This window comes from Amblyraja radiata, chromosome 13 (assembly GCF_010909765.2).
Source record: "Amblyraja radiata isolate CabotCenter1 chromosome 13, sAmbRad1.1.pri, whole genome shotgun sequence".
Lineage (NCBI taxonomy): Eukaryota > Metazoa > Chordata > Chondrichthyes > Rajiformes > Rajidae > Amblyraja > Amblyraja radiata.
Window position 1 is genome coordinate 8,426,104 of NC_045968.1, and position 22,913 is coordinate 8,449,016.

Consider the following 22,913-nt stretch of genomic DNA (forward strand, 5'->3'; position numbering starts at 1 on the left):
GCCTGGAGTTTTGCAGACAACTGCAACATCTCGTTACTAAAGTCCAAGGTTCACACCTGCTTAAAAAGGGCATCCAAGAAGAATAAGATGACATGCATCAATGACAATCGACCTGTGTTACAAATGTCCGTGATGGTGAATTGCTTAGAGAGGTTGGTTATGGTGCATATCAACTCCTAATCTAACAAGAACCTGGACTCATTACAATTTGCTTACTGCCACATAGGTTAACAGGAAATGTCATTTTGCTGGCTCGACAATCTGTACTGGACACTTGGACAATAAAAATACATATATCAGGCTGTCGTTCATCGACTACCACTTGGGATTCAACAACTTTATCCCTTAAAAAACTTGTTATCAAACTCTAGGAACTGGGTCTCCGCACAACCCCATGCAACTGGATCCTCAACTTCATCATCAACAGACCACAATCAGTATGAATTAGCAACACTTCCTCCTTGATAACCAACAGCGCATGAGCACCTCAGGGCTATGTGCGCAGTCCCCTGCTTTACACACTCTATACCCATGACTCAGGCACGTGCCGTGAGTTATTACTCAGGGTAGGCAGTCAATCGGCTTTTAAAATCTTAAACCGCGCATGCGCAGATTGTTCTCCTCTCCATAAAAATAAAGAAAGTAACAATTCAATTTGCCCAAGGCTTCCAAATCTCCTTCATTCTGAATTACTGAATGGGTGTGGGGTGGAGGGTGACGGCAGGTGGAGAGATGGTGGGAAAAACGGTTGTGATTAGTTGTGATCTTATTGAATGACAAACTAGTTCAAGGGACCAATTGAGGGGAAGAGTTCCTTTCACAGCATGTGGTAAGTCTGGCCAGGGGTAAAGTTGCGGGGAGGGCAGGAGCGTTGAGAAGGAGGGGGTTTGGGATCATGCCAGCAACTCACTCACTTACCGCTGCTGTGACGACATTAATAACTCGAGAAATAAAACATGAAGTTTTCAGATAAAGCTATTTCGGACTCCAGGGGAAAAAATCTCTACCGGAATACCGTTAGTGAGGCGTTTTTTCCAGAAGACAGACAAAGACACACACACAGACAGACACACACGCAGACAGACACACACGCAGACAGACACACATGCAGACAGACACACACACACAGTTTTAAGTATATAGATTGTCGGTACATATGACAATTAAATACTCTTCATTAGTCCTGATGCAGTATCAGGACCCAAAATGTCAACAATTCTTTTCTCGAACCGCTTCTACACAACCCGATGAGTTGTTCCAGCAGTTTGGTTTTCGTTACTGATTCCACCATATGTAGTCTTGTGTTTTCATGCACTTCTCTGCCTTTTGATTAACTCTTATGGCAACAGATGCTACTAAATGATTCAGCTGTCTGTCCAACAATAAGGCCTGGTTGAACCATAATTTCCTCCTGATGAATACTGGAAAAACTGAAGCTATCTTTCTTGGCTTCTGCCCGTACCTGGGCATGACTACATCAATTTATTCAGCTGTCAAATCAGGCAGTCTATATTTTTGAAACCTTTGCTCCCCACAAATGTGCATTCCCTTCCTCATCCACCACAATCTATTCTAATATCAAGATCACATGCTTGCATCATTGAACTGCATTCCTCCTGACCCACACTTTATTATGCCGATCGCAACTTGATATATGTTTTCTTTGCAAGCCTTTCCTTTTCTACAATCATGACTCAGTTAAAACACCCACTCACACAAAACCTTAGACAGTTGAGTCCAAAACTGTCTCTTAAAGGCACAAAAAAGTGTACTTTTGAGATACTTGAACTTTTTTTTTCCAAATCAACCTGCAGACTTGTCCTTTCCTACATAAACTGTTTGTCAGTCTGAGGAAATGTCATCTGTCAATTCCCTCCACAGATGCTGCATGAACCACTAAGCTCCTCCAGCACTTTGTACTTTGATGCGGTTAGCTGTTTATTCAGCTTCTCTTCATTGTTCAACCTCTCCTCAGTGGCCATTTCACCATTCACTCTAAGTGCCCTTTGATATTTTCCTTTGAAGCCCCTTAATTTGCTGCAATCTTTTTAATTTTGAAAAACTCTAAAAATAGGATGTTTCATTTTAATGTTTATCTGTTTTCCTATCGTTCCTTTTCACCGGTAAGCATGGTTTGCTTCTGACCAGCAAATCACTGGGATGCGATTGGACATCAGACCTATTGTTTTGTATTCAATATGCCTTGTACAGAAGCAAAATCCATTTTCAAATAATTGTAACAATTACTTTATATATTGCTCTGATAGAAAATTAAAATATACTACTGAAAAAAGGTGAATATAATGATAAAGTTTCAGTTAATTCAGTGGGGTCAAGGAAAGAGCGTTCACGTCACGGCCCTGTTTCCACCACCGTGCACAAGAAGCGACAAGACAGACACCATTGTACGCAGATGCCGAGAAGTGTGCTCAGCTCTGGCTGAACAACTTCTAATCTTGTGTGTGGACTCTATAAGAAGAAGTTAATTCAGTCATTCTGTCATTAATTCAGTCATTTTAAATGTTAGATTGAAACATCGCTCAACTTCTATAATTAAAATGAAGTTCAGGAAACATTCAGCAGATCAGCTGTGATCTGCAGAAAGAGAAACAGATGGCATTTTAGGTCAATTTTTTTTTGTCAGTTCTGGAAATAGTTTTAGGGTGTAGAAAGGCATGGAAGGGAAGAAAGAACAAATGGAATGTGACTGTGGAACGCAGGAGATTACACTGCCAAGAGATGGTGATGCTAAATATAGTGATACTGGGACAAGTAAAGCAGCAAAAGGTGGATCTATCATGCTTGTAAATACAGGTGGTCAAATTATTATAGGGAATCATTGAATTTGACACTGCATCTAGAAAACTGCATCTAGTAGTACCTTTCAAAGAGAGTGGTGTTCCTGAAGCTAATGTGAGCTTTGCTAAACAAGAAAACCAAAGTTGGATTGGAAGTAAAATGTGAAAGAGCTGGGCAACCAGAAACACACGATCATGCGAAGAAAAATGAATTGTGAGCAGTGTGGTCCTACAAACCAGTAGCAACAAGAGTAAATCGCTATTACACTAAGGAGATGTGTTTAGGATTTGACCCAAGTTACTCCAGCACTTTGTGTCTATCTTTGGTATAAATGTTTCTACCTTTTGTCTGCTCTAATGCAAAATCTCCTCAAGGTATGCCTACTTTTGAAGTTTCACATAAACACTCCCACCCCAACTTTCAGTCAAGATTCAAGAGAGTTTATTGTCATGTGTCCCAGATAGGATAATGAAATTCGTGCTTTGCTTCAGCACAACAGAATATTGTAGGCATAAATAAATACAGAACAGATCAGTGTGTCCACTGAAGGATCCTGACCCAACACATCAGCCTTCTTTTTCCTCCAGAGATGCTGCCTGCCCTGTTGAGTTACTCCAGCACTTTGTGTCTTTCTTTGGTATTAACCAGCAGTTAGCCTGCAGTTCTTTGTTTGTACAGAATAGACTGAAATCCTTTCAGGAAGTAGGGTGGGAGAAGGGGGTGTATAAAGGTAGCCACGGGAGTCATTGAGCACGAGGTAAATGTTGTCCCATAAATGTATAAATAGTATTTGTAAACAGCTGTACAGACACAGTCTGGTGTTTAAATCATCTTTAATCATCAGTCATGGTGGTGCAGTACAATACGTTGGTAGTTCATCTCTACCACCAGTGTAACTATGTAATATAGGAGATGGGTGTTAATATAAAGCGTACAGTAAGGTGGAGTTAGTGGTAGTACATTACTCTGATTACTTCACATGCAATAACTAATCTACAGTATTCAAGAGTGGGAAGGGAAATTGGAGGTTGTCTGTGGAAAGGTGAGGAAAATAAACAAATTGGCCAAGTAAAATCAAGGAATATTCCAGTCTAGGCAAGAGCAGGAAGCAGCATCAAAATAGATATCAACATACTGTAAACGCAGTGGAGACATGAACCCTAGCTGGATTGGAATATAATGGCATGCAGAGCCAAAATCAAAGATTGCCATAACAAAACTTTTTCTGTAAGTCGAGTGACAAAGGCGTTCAATACACAGACAAAGGCAGCCAAGCAGTGGGGAGAGACTGGTTGGGTTGTGGGCAGGGATTGCTTTGGCTTGGTTGAAAGAAGAAATGATTTATTAAAATCCCAAAAGGAACCATTTGTAGGTTTGAATTTATTTTTTAATTCAATGGGGACCCAGCTGACTGCAAAATTGTGCCACTAGGTTTTTCCTGGCCCAAGGATTCAACCTTCATGGATTAAGGGTCCTGGCCAGGAAAATCATAACAGAAACAGGTCACCACATTGATCAGTAGCTTTTCCCATTTTTATTTCTAATTGCCTCAATATCATTCTTAGTTGTTCTCTGATAAGCAGATTAGAAGAAAATATGTTAATGAAGCTCACCGTTCACCATTATTAAAACACAAATTTGCCAGCAACTTGCAGTTACTGGGAATCACCTCAAATGACTGGCCAATTTGCTAGCTTTGGACTGAAAAACAATGTAGATAGACTGACACCGTTTTTTGCAGTTCAGTTCCCTGTGATTTTCAAGAAATTTAAATTTACATTTTAATTGCCTTATAAATGTGCAACTAGACTTTTAATTAATAGCTTAAATACTTTTAGCTATGTATTAAGTGTTAATGACTGCTAATCACCTTTATATGCCCTAAGAGTAAGCAATCAGGAGACTATAAAAACAAAGGGTGCACATTTAAAATGTTACATTTTTTGTCTGTTTCTCCTTCCTCTCAAATCCAATGTTTCTTTGGCATGCCTTGTTGATTTTTATGTAGTTGATTTGACATTGACTTCCCCCACTTTAGCTCACCCTCGCTCTCATTCCTTTTTGCCAGATTATTCACCAAGCGTCTGGATGCTCTTACGGGTCACAATGACATTGTTCTCAGCTCACACTTCCAGCATGTTTGTGGGGCAAATGTTTTTTAATCACCTCTATAAAAAATGTGTAATAACTGAAGTATGCCAAGTTAAAGCCAATATCACCTTTTAGCTCGTTTCTCTATATCACCAAACTCAACTGTCCTAAAAAATTATACATGTAACTGGGGTTTGATTTTGTTAAAAGTTAACCATTTACAATAAAGTTCACTTTTCTTTAAGTAGTGATTTCACAATAATAGTTTAAGAAAGAACTGCAGATGCTGAAAAAAATCGAAGGTAGACAAAAATGCTGGAGAAACTCAGCGGGTGAGGCAGCATCTATGGAGAGAAGGAATAGGCGACGTTTCGGGTCGAGATCCTTCTTCAGACTGATATTAGTCAATTGTGCGCACAAAATAATTCCCAAGTATTAATGCATCATCAGGAAGCAACAACTACATGTAAGGCTTCAGTCCTTTTGAAGATGCACATTTTGGTTACAGATCAGCAACCTAACTTAAAACTGATTTTGTATATGGGACCTGATTATTTTGAATTAAAAATTTTTATCAGAAAAAACAATATTTGAAAGAGATTTCTAAACAATGCAGCTTAAATACAATAAAGTAAATAATTTTAAATGAAATTCTAGCAAGATTTACTAACTATCATGCATGTAGTTTTCTGGGATAAATTCATATAGTGTGCAAAAATCTTGACCACAAAACTACATGGACTAACTGTTATTCTAACTGTTGTTACCTAATTATCTACATTCGAATTAGAAGTGCATTTGCCTTTTTTGAGCATGAGCTGATGTAAATATAGCAAGCCCATTATTACATTTGTTTTAATTTGTGATAGAATCAAGGTAAGTTAAAGACTACCTACTTTATTCTTACAATATGTTTGACAATTTATTTTTTAAGAATATTGTGTGTAATGCCTCTAAAACAATGTACAATTCTGAGTGCGTTCAGCATCTTGTATTTGGTAAGTATGAAAGCAGCCATTGTTTACATTGTGCTCAGCGGGGAGTCTATGTAATTAATCACAGACACAAGGTTTAAACAGTCACAGTTTATAATACATCCTCATTATTTTTCTAATGAATCTTCTGTAATGCAACTGGTTTTACATTCACTTAAGCTGAATAATAACGTATCTGAACACATTTCTACAAAATCTGATTAGTAAATCCATCACACACAGGACCATTAAGACAAAGGCAGAGATTAAGGAAACTAATAATGTACCCAAGGGGATTGCATTTAATTGACAGTATGTAACTTTGCAAGCTCTAAACATACCTGCAACACTTTGGCACTTGGTTGAAGAGGTTTAATGATCAGTTGTCTCCCGGAGGTATAGAGAATTTTGTCTGAATCTGGCCCCCAGGCCACTGAGTACACGGGTGTACCTGTGGAAACATTAAAAGCACAAATTTATAAATAAAATATATTCTGTAGTATCTTTACTTGACTTCCTCCACAAGAGTAGTGTGTACAGTTTTGGTCTCCAAATTTGAGGAAGGACATTCTTGCTGTTGAGGGAGTGCAGCCTAGGTTCATGAGGTTAATTCCCGGGATGGCGGGACTGTCATATGTTGAAAGAATGGAGCGACTGGGCTTGTATACACTGGAATTTAGGATGAGAGGGCATCTTATTGAAACATAAGACTATTAAGGGATTGGATACGCTAGAGGCAGGAAACATGTTCCCGATGTTGGGAGAGTCCAGAACCAGGGGCCACAGTTTAAGAATAAGGGGTAGGCCATTTAGAACAGAGATGATGAAAAACCTTTTCACCCAGAGAGTTGTGATTCTGTGGAATTCTCTGCCTTAGAAGGTAGTGGAGGCCAATTCTCTGGATGCTTTCAAGAGAGTTAGATAGAGCTCTTAAAGATAGTCAAGGGATATGGGGAGAAGGCAGGAACCCCCAATGTACTGATTGTGGATGATCAGCCATGATCAGTGAATGGCGGTACTGGCTCGAAGGGCCGAATGGCTTACTCCTGCAGCTATTGTCTATTGTCCATAAAATGTATATAGCCATACCATCAAAATGATGTATTGAATTTTGTGTATTAAAATGCTAAAAGACAAATGAAATGAGAATAAGTAATTGTTTGAGCTGTGGTCTTCGTTGCCCATGCTCTGAAGAATCTTGACCAAAGGGCTATTCATCATGCATAAATTAAATAATCAATATCAGCATATTAATTCAACATACTCATAGAGGATTTTTATCAGATTCATGTCACAACTTTCAACAGGAACTGCTCATGGAATTCATTTTCCCCAGGTGAGGTCCACCAAGCATTGAGAGGAGGCAATATAAACTGGGGACACACTTCTAAAAGAAGAATAAGAACAGATATTTCTGAGTAGATGTGCATTAAACACAGTTGAGTCAGGCGAGAAAGTTAAAAGCACACTCAAGATCCTGAGCTTTATAATGTAGGTGTCCATTTCCCTCCATAGATGCAGCCTGACCCGCTGAATTCCTTTAAGTGCTCTCCTTTTTTGTTGTTGCAGATTCCAGCATTTGCAGTTTTGGAACTATTAGTAAAGCTTTATTAACACTGGCTCACTCACAACTGGGAGTATTATGTTCAGCTTTAGGAAAGATGTGAAAGTTTTCGGGAGTGTGGAGAAGAGGGAACAAAGATAGGGGACTTGGTTACTTGAACAGAATGGAGAAGCTGAGCTTGTTTTCCTTGAAAACGAGATTACAATAAGATCTGATATATACGTTTTAAATCGTAAGGGATAAAGAGGAAGTAAATAGAAGGAAACAGTTTCCATTGGTGGGGGGAGTCAAGCACTAGGGGTTGTACAATGAAGGAGACTGGAATAACAAACCGGGGTGACGTAAGGATTAATTCTGTGTTTTCAAACACACAGGGTGGTAGTTGTCTGGAATGCAATGCTAAGGGTATCGGCGATTCAGTTGTAGCATTCAAAAGTGAACTGGTTGAGTATCTGAAATGAAAGAATTTGCAAGGCTGTGAAGAAATGGCAGGAGAGTCAGACCCACTGGATTGCTCTTTCATGGAGCCAGCATATACATGGTAAAGCTGAATATCATGGAAATTGAAGGTTGAATGACACCGCTACAGCTACTGCAAATTATTAAGCCAAAATATTGTCCTTTATTACAAAATATAGGGATGTCTTGATATAACTCCACATTGTGTTGGTGACACAACACAGGGAGTACTGCATTGCAATTTAGGTCTCCTTATTTAGGGAGGATATATCTGCATTGGAGCAGGTAAGAGAAAGCCCATTGCATTGATGCCTTAGACGAAGGAAATTGTCTTCTGGAGAAAGGTGAAAACACCTTTACTTAGAATTAAAGTTTAGAATAATGAAAGATTCTTATTAAAACTAACAAGATTCTGAAAAGGGGGATTCTCAGAGAATCAGAACTAGAGGGCATTTTAGTAGAAGGGGTCATTTATTCAAAACAAAGATGCAAAGAATTTCTTCTGGTCAGTTTTAGTAATTTTATATCCCAGTAAGCCCTGGAGGCTGAATCACTGAATAGATTCAAGGCCAAGGTGACAGTTTTAGTTGATGGGAGAGTTACGAATAGTAGATTTGAGGCAAAATCAGCCCATGATATTGAAAGGGATGGCAGGATTGAGGGGCATGTGGCCTCTTCCAGTTTCAGTTTCTTCTGTTCTCGTACAAGTTTGTAGCATTTAACAGAAGGGACAACATTATCCCATCACTTCTGCTGCAGGAAGCATTAAATAGAAAAGCCTCTTCAGAACTATCCAGCAAACTTTTTTCTAGGGAGAAATGCATTGGTGGACATGACACAATTGCAAGGCAGTTTTCAGTGCTTGAGATAACTATCATGGATATCAATCCATACTCCATGTACATGACTATAGGATTAACATTGCACAAATTTTGTTCTTAAAATCAATCCAGAAGAGTTCAACAATTCAAAACCCTACCTTGCTGTACCATTGTCGATCGCAGCATTCCAGTTTTGGACCAAATCTTAATTTGCCCATCTTCACCAACTGCAAAATACACACAGTATATCATTAGATGAAATGCTTAAAGTACTTATCAAATATTTATTTCCTGCTTGCAAGTGATGTCCTGCAGGCTTTTTTATTATATGGACGTCTTCTGAGGATTGCCTTGCTTTCTTTCAATTTATATATATATATGCATTGTCCTATTACTTCAAGTCACTTAAGCCATCAGAAATATGTTGCTAAGATTCAAGATCATAAATTGGTTGATTGCATGTTTAAAAAGGAAGGCTTCTTGGGGATCACTGCACGAGCAGCATCAATTAAAGTAGACGTATTTTGTAAGAAAATCACGAATAGGAAACATAAGCCTCTGACATGAAACTTTAAATTGTTAAATAATCTTTTCCTGGGTTCCATTGGTCTTCCGGTAAGAAATGCAGAATTCTACAAATAAGTCTGAAGCCAGGCCTATATAAAAAAAAATTTCCTCCAGATATTCTCTTGTGTTCAGTGAAATCAACCAACCTTTTTATTCGGGAGCAGAGAGCTCCCGTACATTTGCTTTAGTTAACTAAGTCCCCTGCTGCACAAAAAAGAATAGAATAAAACAGAGACTATTAAGGACTGATGAACTGATGATTTTAAGTATTACCATCCAGTTTTACTGGCCTCTGTTCAAGTAAAGTTCTATGGCCTCTGTTCAAGTAAAGATACATTGTAGTCTTTCAAAATCCTACAGAATTAAACCCCTGTCCCACGGTGCAAGTCCACCCACGAGTGATCCCGAGTTAAAAACAAATCAAACTCATGGTAATCACGTAGAATTAACTTAGCGGGAACGTCGGAGCTCGTGGACGTAACTTAGCGACTTGTAACGCTAACGGCAGGTACTCGGGAAACGTGTTAACTCGTGAAAATTTTACAACATGTCGAAAGATTTCCATGAGTCAAATTTACTCTTGACAGAAAAATGTGAAACTTTTAAACTCGTTGTAATACCGTAGTAGCCCACCATTTTACCATAGTGACTCGTGAGTTTACCCTATTAACTCGTGGGTACTACCTGTATGTTTATGTTTTTTGCCTGTTTGAGCATGTTTTCGGGTTTTTTGGATACTCCCACATTTTTAATGGCTTATAGTGTTGAAAAGCTTTTTACAAATCCGTTTGCTTCTCACTGTTTGTTTACTTCTGTGCACAATAAAAGAGAGTTCTTTGTTATCAAAATCAAATTGATGCCTACAAGTCTTCATTTTAATATCATTCAAAAGCCTCATGACTTGAATGTAATATTCCTTTCATCATATAACACAAAATAGAGACAAACAGCATGGTGAATGTGAAACAAAGTCTTTATTCATCTTGTTCAATAAATAAAGCGCATTTTTGCACATCTTGAGTAAAGGAGCACCACAGCAAACAACACAGTGGTTTGAAAAAGGGCTTTTCATACATGTCAATTAACAAATAAAACATAAAGTATTTCCAGTATTTCCTCTCATTCAGCTGAGAAATGGAGCACAAGACTAAATTCTGGCAACGAAACAGACAATGCAATGCGCAGAACTGGGTCTCTGCACATCCCTCTGCAATTGGATCCTCGACTTCCTCATTCACAGACCACAGTCTGTTCGTATTGGTGGAAATGTGTCAGCCTCGATAACAATCAGCACGGGAGCACCTCAAGGCTGCGTGCTCAGCTCCCTGCTGTACTCACTCTATACTCATGACTGCGTAGCCAGTCACAGTGCGAACTCCATCATCAAGTTCGCTGACGACACCACTGTTGTGGGGCTTATCACTGATGGGGATGAGTCAGAGTATAGAAGAGAGATCGAGCAACTGTCCATATGGTGCCAGCGCAATAACCTGGCCCTCAACACCAGCAAAACCAAGGAACTGATTGTGGACTTTAGAAGGAGTAGGAAGGGGACCCACAGCCCCATTATATATATATGGTTGAAAGGGTCAAGAGCTTCAAATTCCTGGGCGTGCACATCTCTGAAGATCTTTCCTGGTCCGAGAACACTAATGCAATTATCAAGAAAGCTCATCAGCGCCTCTACTTCCTGAGAAGATTACGGAGAGTCGGTTTGTCAAGGAAGACTCTCTCTAACTTCTACAGGTGCACAGTAGAGAGCATGCTGACCGGTTGCATCGTGGCTTGGTTCGGTAATTTGAGCGCCCTGGAGAGGAAAAGACTACAAAAAGTAGTAAACACTGCCCAGTCCATCATCGGCTCTGACCTTCCATCTATCGAGGGGATTTATCGCAGTCGCTGCCTCAAAAGGCTGGCAGTATCATCAAAGACCCACACCATCCTGGTCACACACTCATCTCCCTGCTACCTTCAGGTAGAAGGTACAGGAGCCTGAAGACTGCAACAACCAGGTTCAGGAATAGCTACTTCCCCACAGCCATCAGGCTATTAAACCTGGCTCAGACAAAACTCTGATTATTAATAACCCATTTTCTGTTATTTGCACTTTATCAGTTTATTTATTCATGTGTGTATATATTTATATTATGGTATATGGACACACTTATCTGTTTTGTAGTAAATGCCTACTATGTTCTGTGTGCTGAAGCAAAGCAAGAATTTCATTGTCCTATACAGGGACACATGACAATAAACTCACTTGAACTTGAACTTCAATGGCTATGTTTTGTGATCTACCTATACTAATCAGATAAGCATATGCATGATAATCACTGCTTCAAGAACAGACAGATGCAATGAAATTATTTACACTAAAATGAAAATATAAATCCACACTTAATGTTAAATCAAACAAAGTCAGCAGGATTTAAACTGAACATGACATTTACTGAATTTGTCTGCATGTGGGCTCTCTTCATGCAGTGGTGTACCTGTTGTCGACTGTCCCTCAAAGTAAGCTGTCCAGCCATGGCACACTGCCCAATATTGAATTGTAGTATGAGCAGAGATGGTCTCTCTGCTCTTTTGCACTCTTAAGGTCGTTTGCTCCACTGCAATTGTTTTCATCTCTGGATCACGGAATTAAGGGCCGGTTCCACTGAGAAGCGCGGAGGGGTATGTAATTGTGCGCGATATCGCGCGGGGCTCGAAATTTTTGTAGCGAACAAAATCTTTGCGCGCCAACGGCCTGTCGCGTAACTGACGGCCAAAGTTGGACAGGGCCAAGACCCTGGCGTGACGCAACGTCTCACCTTCAACAGCAGAAGAAGCAGGCAAACGATCACCGAACTCGGCCTGGGGCTCACAGCCGTTGCGGTCCGGATCCGCCCCCACTTCTACTCCCAGAGCGGGGTGAAGAAAATTGAAGATGGACACAAAATGCAGGAGTAACTTAGCGGGACCGGCAGCATCTCTGGAGAGAAGCAATGGGTGATGTTTCGGGTCAAGACCCTTCTTTTCAGACTGAAGAGTCTCGACACGAAACGTCACCCATTGCTTCTCTCCAGAGTTGCTGCCGGTCCCGATGAGTTACTCCAGCTTTGTGTCCATCTTCAAATGATGACAAACTTAATAAATATAAAGGGCACAGTGATGGTCACCTTATTAGATTACTAGGAGGGAGCCTCTTTGGGATTTCCTGAGGCCATGAAAAGTGTCACAGGAACGAAAGGCACCCTGCCTTTTAATTACTCTTTAACGCTTGCAAATTGACCGCACACCGGTTTCTTTTTGTTCATTCCTGGAAAACATCCCCTGCACAAACCTCTTCTCCGGCTTTCTCCCGCTGTGTGGCTGACTTCATCAGCCATGTTTCCTCTCCACTGGCCTCCTGGCCGTTCCACCTCCATACCTTACTGCTTGAGAATCTTGCTTCAACGGGACCCATGGTCTGTTCGCTCGCTGGCTGGCTGACGCTGGTCGAGTTGATGCCAGGCTGCAGGACTGGCATTGCCATAGGGTGCTGCCGGGTCTGGAGGTTGCAGGGACTTTGCCCATCGTGCATGGATGCCCATCCCTTGGAGAGATAGTCCCCGTCTGATAATTCTTCCACAGGTCGGTAGACGTTGTTGGCTCAAGTGTAACTCGGGAGAGTAACTTGGTACGTCGCAGAATTGACAAGTAAACGGCAAACTTAGACATACACGTGGGAACTCGTTGAAACTCGTGAACATAAACTTGGAATCTCGTAGAAAACCACGAGTTTGATTTTTTCTTTTACTTGGGATAACTCGTGGGTGGACTCGCACCGTGGGACAGGGCTATTACCGTGTGCTTTGTCCCTTCAAAGTACAGCATTGAAATTCATTTGCAAATAAAATCCAAGTCAAGTTGATTGTCATACAAGTAAAGCGAGATAGATACCATGAAAATTTTGCTTGTAGCAGCATCACAGGCACATAGACTCAGATATTACTCCAAAATATAAATCGTACATAAATTACGCAAAATTCTCCAAGACTGAAAAGAAAAAGATTGCACAAACTAAAGAAATTAGTGCAAACATACACAATTTGAAAATAATCACAGTTGTGCAAGATTAATGTCCCATTGCCAAGGTAGGACTAGGGTGGTGCAGACCTGATAATTGTAGGAAAATGGTTGTTCCTGAACCTACTGGTGTGGAACTTCAAGCTTCAGTATCTCCTGCCTGACAATAGCAGTGAGAGGAGGGCATGGTCCAGACACTGGGGATAAATGTCCCCTCTTGAAGCAGTGCCTCATGTTGATGCTTGACGGTGAAGGAAGACTGTGCCTGTGATTGACCGGGCTAAATCCACCACTCGCTGTAGCCTCGTGCGTTCCTGTGCATCGGAATTGCCATAACAGGCCATGATGCAACCAGTCAGGATACCATCTACAGTACATCTGTGGACGTTTGTTGGAGTATTCAGTGACATGTAGGATTTCTTTAAACTTCTAAGCAGGTAGAGGTGCTTTCCTCATGATTACATCTATGTGATGGTCCCAGGACAAGTCATCTGAGACATTAATACCCAGGAATTTGAAGCTGCTACTTCTCACCATTGCCAACCCACAAATGAGACAGAGGCCCAGGTCTTAGAACTTGGTGATGAGTTTAGATGGGGTTATAGTGTTGAACGCCGCTTCAGTCAATGAACAACTCTGAAATAATACACCTGTTTGACCCAGTGATATTAGTTGCATCTTCGTGCATCCCAGTAGGAAAGGCCATGTTCACTTAATAAAGTAGCAAAGGCAAATCGTTTTCCAATTGATAAATATGAATATTAAATATTTTCATAAATTCAGATCAACTATAACTAACGTGCATTGATTAAAATTATTGCTGCACCTCAAAAAACTCAAGCCACTACTGGAAGTCATTGTGCAGCTTCCGAACAACTGGAAAAACTAATATTACAGGCACTAGAAAAATGTAGCTTTGAAGGCATTGTCCTATTGAACTATCCTGGAAATATTCTAAAGTGTGTACTCAATACATAATTTCGCACGGTTTGTTTCCAAGAAAAGCTTAACGCTGCGATACTCTCATGCAAACTATAGAATTGTAGGTTGGTATCAATAATTATAATTTCAAACAGATGACATTAACTTTATATTTTTTCCAATCACCTGTTACCAAAGCAGTTCCCTCGTAGTTCCACCTTCCCGCCAACACAGCTCCACGGTGAGCTTCGATGCTTTTTTCCACTCGTCCAGTCTTTGACACCAAATGAAATTTTCCTTTACCAAATGAAAAACTGATCAATACTTTAATTATGACATGCATAGATGGTTGAATAAATACAATCATGTTAATTTATTTAGTAATAAATAAACTTATGTTAATTCATTAAGTAGTAAATAAACTTTTCACTAAAGATTTCCACAATTTACCATGATCATGCACAAGGCTACGAATGGGAATCGCACAATATCCTCTTTAATTCATCTTGTTTATCATTCTTGCATGATTGTTTTACTATATATGAAATAGTATTAAAAACTTGCACATGCAAAATAAGGAAACAGGTATCACAGTGTTCAAAAGGGAACTGCAGATGCTGGAATATCTGGGGAGGGGTTTCGGCCCGAAGCGTCGCCTATTTCCTTCGCTCCATAGATGCTGCTGCACCCGCTGAGTTCCTCCAGCAATTTTGTGTACCTTCCAAACAGGTATCACACATACTTGAGCAACCTAATAACTATTTTGAATAAGGTTGTGGCCTTTCTGAACAGTTGACTATAGCCACAACCATTTTCAGCTCTGTGGAATATTAATGTTCCAAACAATTCTCCTTTAAAATCCAATTAAATTCTTTAAATTTTGAAACTACTACTTTGATAAAACTTGAAACTACTACTTTGATAAAAACAGCCACTTTTATTAAAAAGATATGACATTTTAATTTACTTTGGTGAATATCATGTATATCTTTTGCGTTCAGCAAATGGCAGTGTTCATTCCACATTAACAAAAAATATCTGTGGCACTCTTTGTCACTTATTCCTCATGTCCAGGTTTAGAAAAAAATGCACAATTCACTATCTTCACTTTTTGACATTTCAAAATTTTCCTTAATTAGTTACTCTGGTGCAAACATCATTGAATTGCGGGTATTTAACTTCATTTTCAATTTATCATATTTCATACAAATGATAATAAATGCAGTAATGAAATTTAATTTGGTGATAGGTCTATCAGAATTGTTATAAATTATTAAACAAAAACATGTTTTAGTCAAATTTTCCAACAACTAAATTGAGAAAAGACACAACACAAGTGAAGTTGGGAACAGTGGACTGGCAACTTGCATGACCTTGAAGCAAGCCCAGTCTGACAGAATTATAAAATCTCCTGCTCACAAGAGCATTTTACAATCACAGTTTAAGCAGTCTCAACCAAGTTCTGTCTCCTCCCATCCCCCCGCCCTCGGGCTCCTCCTCCTCCCTTTTTCCTTCCTTCTCCCCCCCCACCCCCCATCAGTCTGAAGAAGGGTTTCGGCCCAAATCGTCGCCTATTTCCTTCGCTCCATAGATGCTGCTGCACCCGCTGAGTTTCTCCAGCATTTTTGTGTACCTTCAACCAAGTTCTTTATGGCTATAGACCTTCAGTAAAATGCTAGCACCAACTTTAATTGCAGAAATGAGAGTCACTGCATAGAAAAAAGATCATTCAACTAGTTTAATAGAGGTTGCTATTGTTAAGTTAGTGCTTAAGACATATTGTTTGCATAGAATAAGGCAGGTTGTCATCTGCATCTGATCATTTCTTGTTCAACATAGGACTTTATTGCTCGGATACTCAGCATGGAAATTATATTATACCTTGTAGCATTAAGGAAAAATAATGGTGCAAAACAATAAATAAGACTTTACTGTAAATTTTCCTAAGATTCATTATTTGTTGCCCAAACCCCCAAAAAAGGACAATTTACTGAAGGAACAAAAAAACACTTTGGTTCTGACTCTAGGCTTACCATCAGTACTGGTGAGTACAAATATTTCTGCTTGTATCTGCTTCTTGCCTCCTGTAGTCTTGGGGAACCAATGAAGATCTATGGGATAGATTTCTTCAGCAAGCCTTACTACTTGAACCGTTTCATTTGTTAGCAGATTCCACTTCAGAATTTGGTGATCATCACTGGATGAAAATAACTCATCTGCTGTTGTCCATCCAACACAACTGACCAGTTCTTTATGTGAGGTGAAATTAAAGAAAATATGAAGAACAGACATTGACCTCTATTACAAGAGAAGCAAATTTCCTATTAAGCATGGTGGTACAGCTCATCCGTGTTACAAATTTTTAAAAGAATGGTAAAAATGCTACAAGTTTGCATACACAGTACCCCTTGCTATACAACTGTATCAAGGATTTTATTTAAGTGGTGACCATAATGGCTGAAATCAACTGACTTTCAGGATTGCTCTCATGCACCGCCTAGTGGCAATTTCAAATCAGTCATTGGCATGGACCTTGGAATAGACTGCCAGCCTACAAGCTAATTGCATGGGTCATAAAACCATCTCAAATCCAGCAAGACAGAAATACTGGAAATAATTCTAGGTACTATTTTCATTTTTCTTTCTTTAACTTGCTAACTTGCTTCATTTCCCTCCTTACTGAAAGCAGTTTCACTTTTGATCACAGTCCAGCACAAGCTTATTCAACTTCACAGCATGGCGAGGGAAAGGGCATTACATCTCTCTCTGGTTAAAGATATCAGCTGCAGACATGTGCACAAATGCATGTAACAGTTCAACAAAAAGCTTTGTGCTCCTTCATTTACCAGTGCTGAATTTCATTTTAATAAATCCACTTCGTTTGTCAGATTAACTAATTCAACACAAATTAAGAATTAGCCCTGGTAAATTCCTGCTTTGTACGGCTCAGCTGCTCATGATATAATATCTGCAGAATTGTTAAGGAACTCAGAGCGACTACCATAGGTAGAATTACCAATACAACAGCCTCGAGCTTCATATCACATATAATAATTAGCCTTTAAAAAAAAAATCTAATAAATTCACCTGAAGTTGAGTAACTTCAGGTCGAGTTATCTGTTACTAAAATGCCAAAAGGACTACCTAGTGAGGTAGGTTGATTGTCGAATTAGTAAGGTGGGATCGGGAAGGTTGGAGGTGGGAAAGTAAAAAGGGTGAGGGCAAGTTGAACCAAGTGGAGAAGATTGTTAATTGAGCGGAACTGGTTGGGATTCTGTTCTAGGAAGAATAAAAAAAAGAGGGTCCTCCCGATTGGGAATGGAAGTGTAAAGGGATTGAATGTCCATAGTAATGATGAGGCAATGGGGGCCAAGGAATTAAAGTACTTGTAGTGATAGAGCATGTGTGAGGTGTCCCAGATGTAGGTGGGAAGGGACTGGTCAAGGAGGAACGATTCAGTCAAAGTATGTAGAGGGAAGAAGAGAGTCGAGGTATGAAGAGATGAGTTTGGTGGGGCAAGAGCAGATAGATCCAATGGACCTATAAGGGCAGGTGATAGAAACGGGCAGTGTGGGATCAGGAAACTTGCAGGTTGGAGTACTTTGTTTTCTTCATCCCCCAGCTTGATTACTATCTGCACTCTTTTATCCCCCACCTGACTCTTCTGCCGAACAACCCTCCTCGCCTGGATCCACCGAATACCTGCTAGCTTTTGCCCCACCCTTCCCCGACTCCTCTTTCATGTAGTCATCTCCCCTCTACTCCATCAATCTGAAGAAGGATCCAGTCTCAACACATCATCTGTCCATTTCCTTCTACAAATTACATATGCTATTCTTTTCAGAAATAGGTTCAGAGAAACCTCAGTGGATTACAACTGAAAAGATCAGAGTATACTTGATCAAAAATAGTACATCAGGATCCAAAGGGCATATCAAAATCCTAATCAGGAATGGTCAAGCATATTAGGATCCTAATTTATCAAAGAGCATATTGTGCCCAATCTGGTTTTCTCAGAAAACCAAATTTGGCATAATATGCTCTTTGATAAATTAGGATCTTGATATACTTGACCGTTCCCGTTCTCAAGATAATATTAGACAGGAACTAAGATAGAAATTCAAAAGTATATTATATTCAGCATAGAGAGTATAGTATGCCCAAGGACACTGTGGTGATACAGTTTGAATTTTATTACCAACCTAAGCAATTCCCATGTTAAAAATAAATACCTCGATGGTTGAGCTGGCATGTTTGCATTATCTGCCTCAAGCTTAAATGCTACATAAAATATCATAGTCAGTCATCATTATAGTTACTCCCTCTATCCCATGTTGCTGCAAGGTCATTAAAATCAATTAACATTCTTTATATTAACCAACATTGCATGAATGCAACCCAAAAGCAAATTGCACCAAATCTCTCCAAGTAAGTTACAGTCAATCTAACAGTAAAAGACTTGAAAAATTGAAAAAATACCGCCTTGGAAAGAGGGAAAAAACAATATAAATTCACGCTTTGCTACCTGCTCAGTTAAATTTGTGAGATTTATAATTATTTAAGGATTTTATCCATATTACCAACTTTTAAACCTGTGGTTAATATTTATTTATCATATTCAATCACAATAGTCAGCCAGCACATTAATAGCTTTTAGCCATTGAATTACTTCGTGATTTAAAACTGATCAATGAAGGAAAATTGAAAAATAATTTAAGGGCGATCCCTAATTTTTAGCTCAACTGTGGAGATTTGGCAATGCAAGTTGAAGCAGATGGTAAAATCATCATTGAGGTGAAGTCATTTGGTGCAGAGGTTAAGACAGGAAACAGTGAGGTAATTATTAAGAAATTTGCTCTAGGGCCTGGGTGGACAATAGAGAATATGGATTTTACAGGAAAGATGAGAGCGCAGGACAGACCACGGCGTGTTACTTTTGAAACGCAGCACATGGCCGCTGGCTGGATATTCAAACACTTCCGTGCGATTGGGTTTAATGGGCTCCCTCTACCTATGGGAGTGGGAAACCGCACTGCTCTAACCCGTGAACTCTACTGGAATTCAATGCAGACCTCAGAACTACTTGTGTCTGGTTTGTAACCCACACCTCGTGAAGGATGTGATCATGCTGTCGCTACCTCACTCCTCCATGGTTGAGTAAAGATCATTAATTCAGAACAACTTTTCAATTTATGTCACTTTCTGACTTCTGTCATTCTAACATCCTTTCCTCCCTACCTTAAACCAGTCAGTTCTTTCCAAATGTAATCATAAATTAGCACTGCTTCAAATTTATGCTGAAATTATTACCAGAACATTGAAAAACTCTGTCGAAGGCTTTGGAAGTCTTGGTAACCAAGTCAGAAGATTTACAACATCACATTTAGGAACCAAGTCTTTGAAAGTCAATGAGATATGATCAGACAAGATCTTGCCAAAGTCATGTTTGCTGCTATTTACTAACTGTTATACAGATAATCCATAAATTTGTTCCCTTTAAATTATTCCATTATTTTACTTGTCACTGCTGCAAAAGTAATGTCCAAATTAGATTTGCCATCTGTTTTTAATATATGATTCAGATTCATCAAACGCCACCAGATAACTAAAAAGGTTTGCCAATATTGAGCTAACTCAACTCAGACTGTGCATTAGGATAATGAAATAATAGCGATATGACAGTTTAATATTGGATTCACAGAGAATGAATTACATAGCTGTAATTTAAGTGAGGCGATCAGATGGCATCATTAACCAAAGAATGAGTGTTTTACAATACCATCCGAACCATCCGATTAGGTTACAGTCATTAACTTCTTCTTTGGATCTATTATTTTGTGCGATTATAATGCGTAAAGTTTGAAATAATGACTGATGGTTTATGTGGCAGTTTCAGGGTTTCCTACACCTTTTGGAAGACTTCCAGAGCAGAATGACACTGCTAAGTAATTGTATATTTCTTCCTGCCATATTTTTGCATGTTTAAATCTAAAAGTAACAGTTCAATGAAACCCCGTATAAAACATGTTAAAAATACATTTGATGCAAATTAACTGAAACCATAACTAAATTTAAAATGAAATAGCATATAAGAAACAGCTTCTCAACTTCACTTGCCACCGACCATAACTTTTAAATTCTGCTAATAATCCAATCTGAATTTAGTTGAGAGATACAGCATGGAAAAAGGTCCTTTGGCCCACCGAATCCACTCTAACCATTTTTAGATTAGATTAGATAGCCTTTATTGTCATTCAGACCGAAGTCTGAACGAAATTGAAGCAGTCATACATACAATACAATACAATAAAAAACAACAATAAACACATATTAACATCCACCACAGTGAGTCCACCCAGCATCTCCTCACTGTGATGGAGGCAAAAGTCTTAGGTCTGCAGTCTCTTCCCTCCTCTTCTCCCTCTGCGCTGAGGCGATACCCTGATCACCAATTCACACAAATTCTGTTATCCCTCTTTCTCATCCATTCACCATGTAGCCTATTCGACTTATCACTCATTAATTCTATTTAGATTCCTGTTTTCCAAACGATATGTTTGGAAAACAGGAATTAACATGCTAACTTGTATTTGCCAATTATATACACATATCCTCAAGTTTATTCGTAGCTTATTGTAACATGCTATAGTGCTCCTCAATGACCATTATCCCCTCTCGAGCAATTTATTCACATCTAAAATGTAGAAATTTATGTTTTGAGTCCAATGTATACATCAGCAATAGAAATTATGACTCAAAGTGGTTGCAGCAATAATTCAGTGGGATGCCACTTTCGACCTTCTGCAATTTCGAAAATATATTTTTTGTTCCCACACTTGGTTTACTGTCTTTCGAGCAGCTAACCACATATTCTATTTTCTGTCCGACTGCACATTCTCTTACCCAATTTCTTGATCCCTTACATGGTCTCTAAACAAAGACCTGCTGGAAATTCAGACACTTTGCAATACTTGCAATATCCCCATCTACTCCCTCTGTTACCTCTTCAAAGAATTCAAAGAAGATGGGGAGTTTCGATTTTCCAATTCAAAATACATGCTAACAGTTAATTAATATATTTTTCTGCATGTTTTCATTTTCTCTTTTAGATGGAAGTTTTTTACATAGACTTTGGGCTTTCTTCTCTTTCTTCTTAAATAAAGATATGACATTAGCCATTTTCCAATTTACTTGCATAACTATCAATTCTGCTGCCTGGAGGCAACTGCAAAAGCATGCAGAAATTGTAAATTTGTAGTACGAAAAGTTCAAAATTAGAACAATAAGCTTAGTTCTAGATTAACTATCCATGTTCCAGGGGATAAACTGTTTCTCATCTCCCCTCCAATCCTTCCACCAATTAATTTAATTCTATGCCCTTTGACTTTTACCTTCTACTAATAAATGCAAGTTTTTCCAAGTCCATATTTTTCCAGTCCTGACAAGATCCTCAAAGATCTTCTGAACTTGCTCCCAGTGCAAACAGATTTTTTCCTGCAACATGGTGACAAAACTGTACATTGGAGAGCCAGCACTAAAAATAGTCCTGGCAATAAACACCTTGCTCTTATGTTTAATGCTTGATTAATAAATGAAAACATCCCTTATACCATTTTTACTGTCTCGCTGCCGTACACTCTATGTCTCTCCCTCTTAATATCCTTTTAATTATTGTATCTTTGTTCCTCTACAAGTCTAGCTTGGTCTACAGTTTTCTCTTGGTGTCCATGATGGTTCAGAAAGATATGTGACGGCAGAAAATGCACTGGAGATGTTATTCCCATTAACCTGGTGCCTTTGCAATTCTAAAAGGTGGAAGTCATTGTCTTGAGAGGAGGCGTTGAAAAAATCCCAGAAATTCTACAGTGTACATAGGAGACAGTTCTATGATTTACAAAAAATTATGAAAGGAATACATGTTGAAGGTGATCAATTCTATCATATTCCTAATTTGTCCACCACGGATAGTGAAGGCTCTTTGGAAAATCAGGAAGCTAGCCATTTGCTACAGAATTCCCAGCCTCTCACTTGCTCTTGTATTGTACTTTTGCTTTGGGCAATAAGTCCACAATGTATGTTTCTGGCTGAGAAGCCAGTGATGGTAATGCCATTGAATGCCAGAGAGCATAGCTTAATTCTCTTGGTGGAAATAGTCATAGTCTAGCATCGTGGCATGACTATGGCTTGGCATTTAATCAGCTTATGCCTGATGTTGACTGGATCTCCGAATATTTGCTCAAATCAAGCTCTGAAAACTCCCCAAACCCCAATAGATGTCACTTCTCTTTGGATCTTCAAGTATTGTGTACATAGATATCTCAAAACTATATATAATTAGTTCAAAGATGACCACATAATTAATCTATAGTAAGATACAAAATCTTATTGTGACTTCTAATCAAACACTCTTGATGTCCAATATGTATTTTGGCTTTTTAATAGCGTCACAGTGACTAGAATCACAAACTGCTAATGTGTCAACATGAAATCTTTGTCCTTTTCCACATTTACCTTAGCATTTCCTTCCTCACAAGAGCGGAACTCGCTATCAAAACATGGAGGGGACGGGGGACACAATTTTTTGGCGGCCACGCGCGCATGCGCACACTCACACACACTTGGAGGCTCAATCCAGCGCTAAAAGCGGAGATTTTTAAATCGGGATCA

At 39.2% G+C, this 22,913-nt stretch overlaps 1 protein-coding gene across 1 annotated transcript in view; it reads right to left on the reverse strand.

The window, feature by feature from the left end:
* ift80 (intraflagellar transport 80) overlaps positions 1 to 22,913 on the reverse strand; it is a 160,635-nt gene that overhangs the window by 117,420 nt on the left and 20,302 nt on the right. The window contains exons 3-6 of the mRNA XM_033031171.1: positions 16,280 to 16,501; positions 14,433 to 14,543; positions 8,867 to 8,935; positions 6,206 to 6,315 (exon numbers count right to left, since the gene is read on the reverse strand). Coding sequence (XP_032887062.1) covers positions 6,206 to 6,315; positions 8,867 to 8,935; positions 14,433 to 14,543; positions 16,280 to 16,501 — 512 coding nt within the window. The remainder of the gene's footprint in view (positions 1 to 6,205; positions 6,316 to 8,866; positions 8,936 to 14,432; positions 14,544 to 16,279; positions 16,502 to 22,913) is intronic.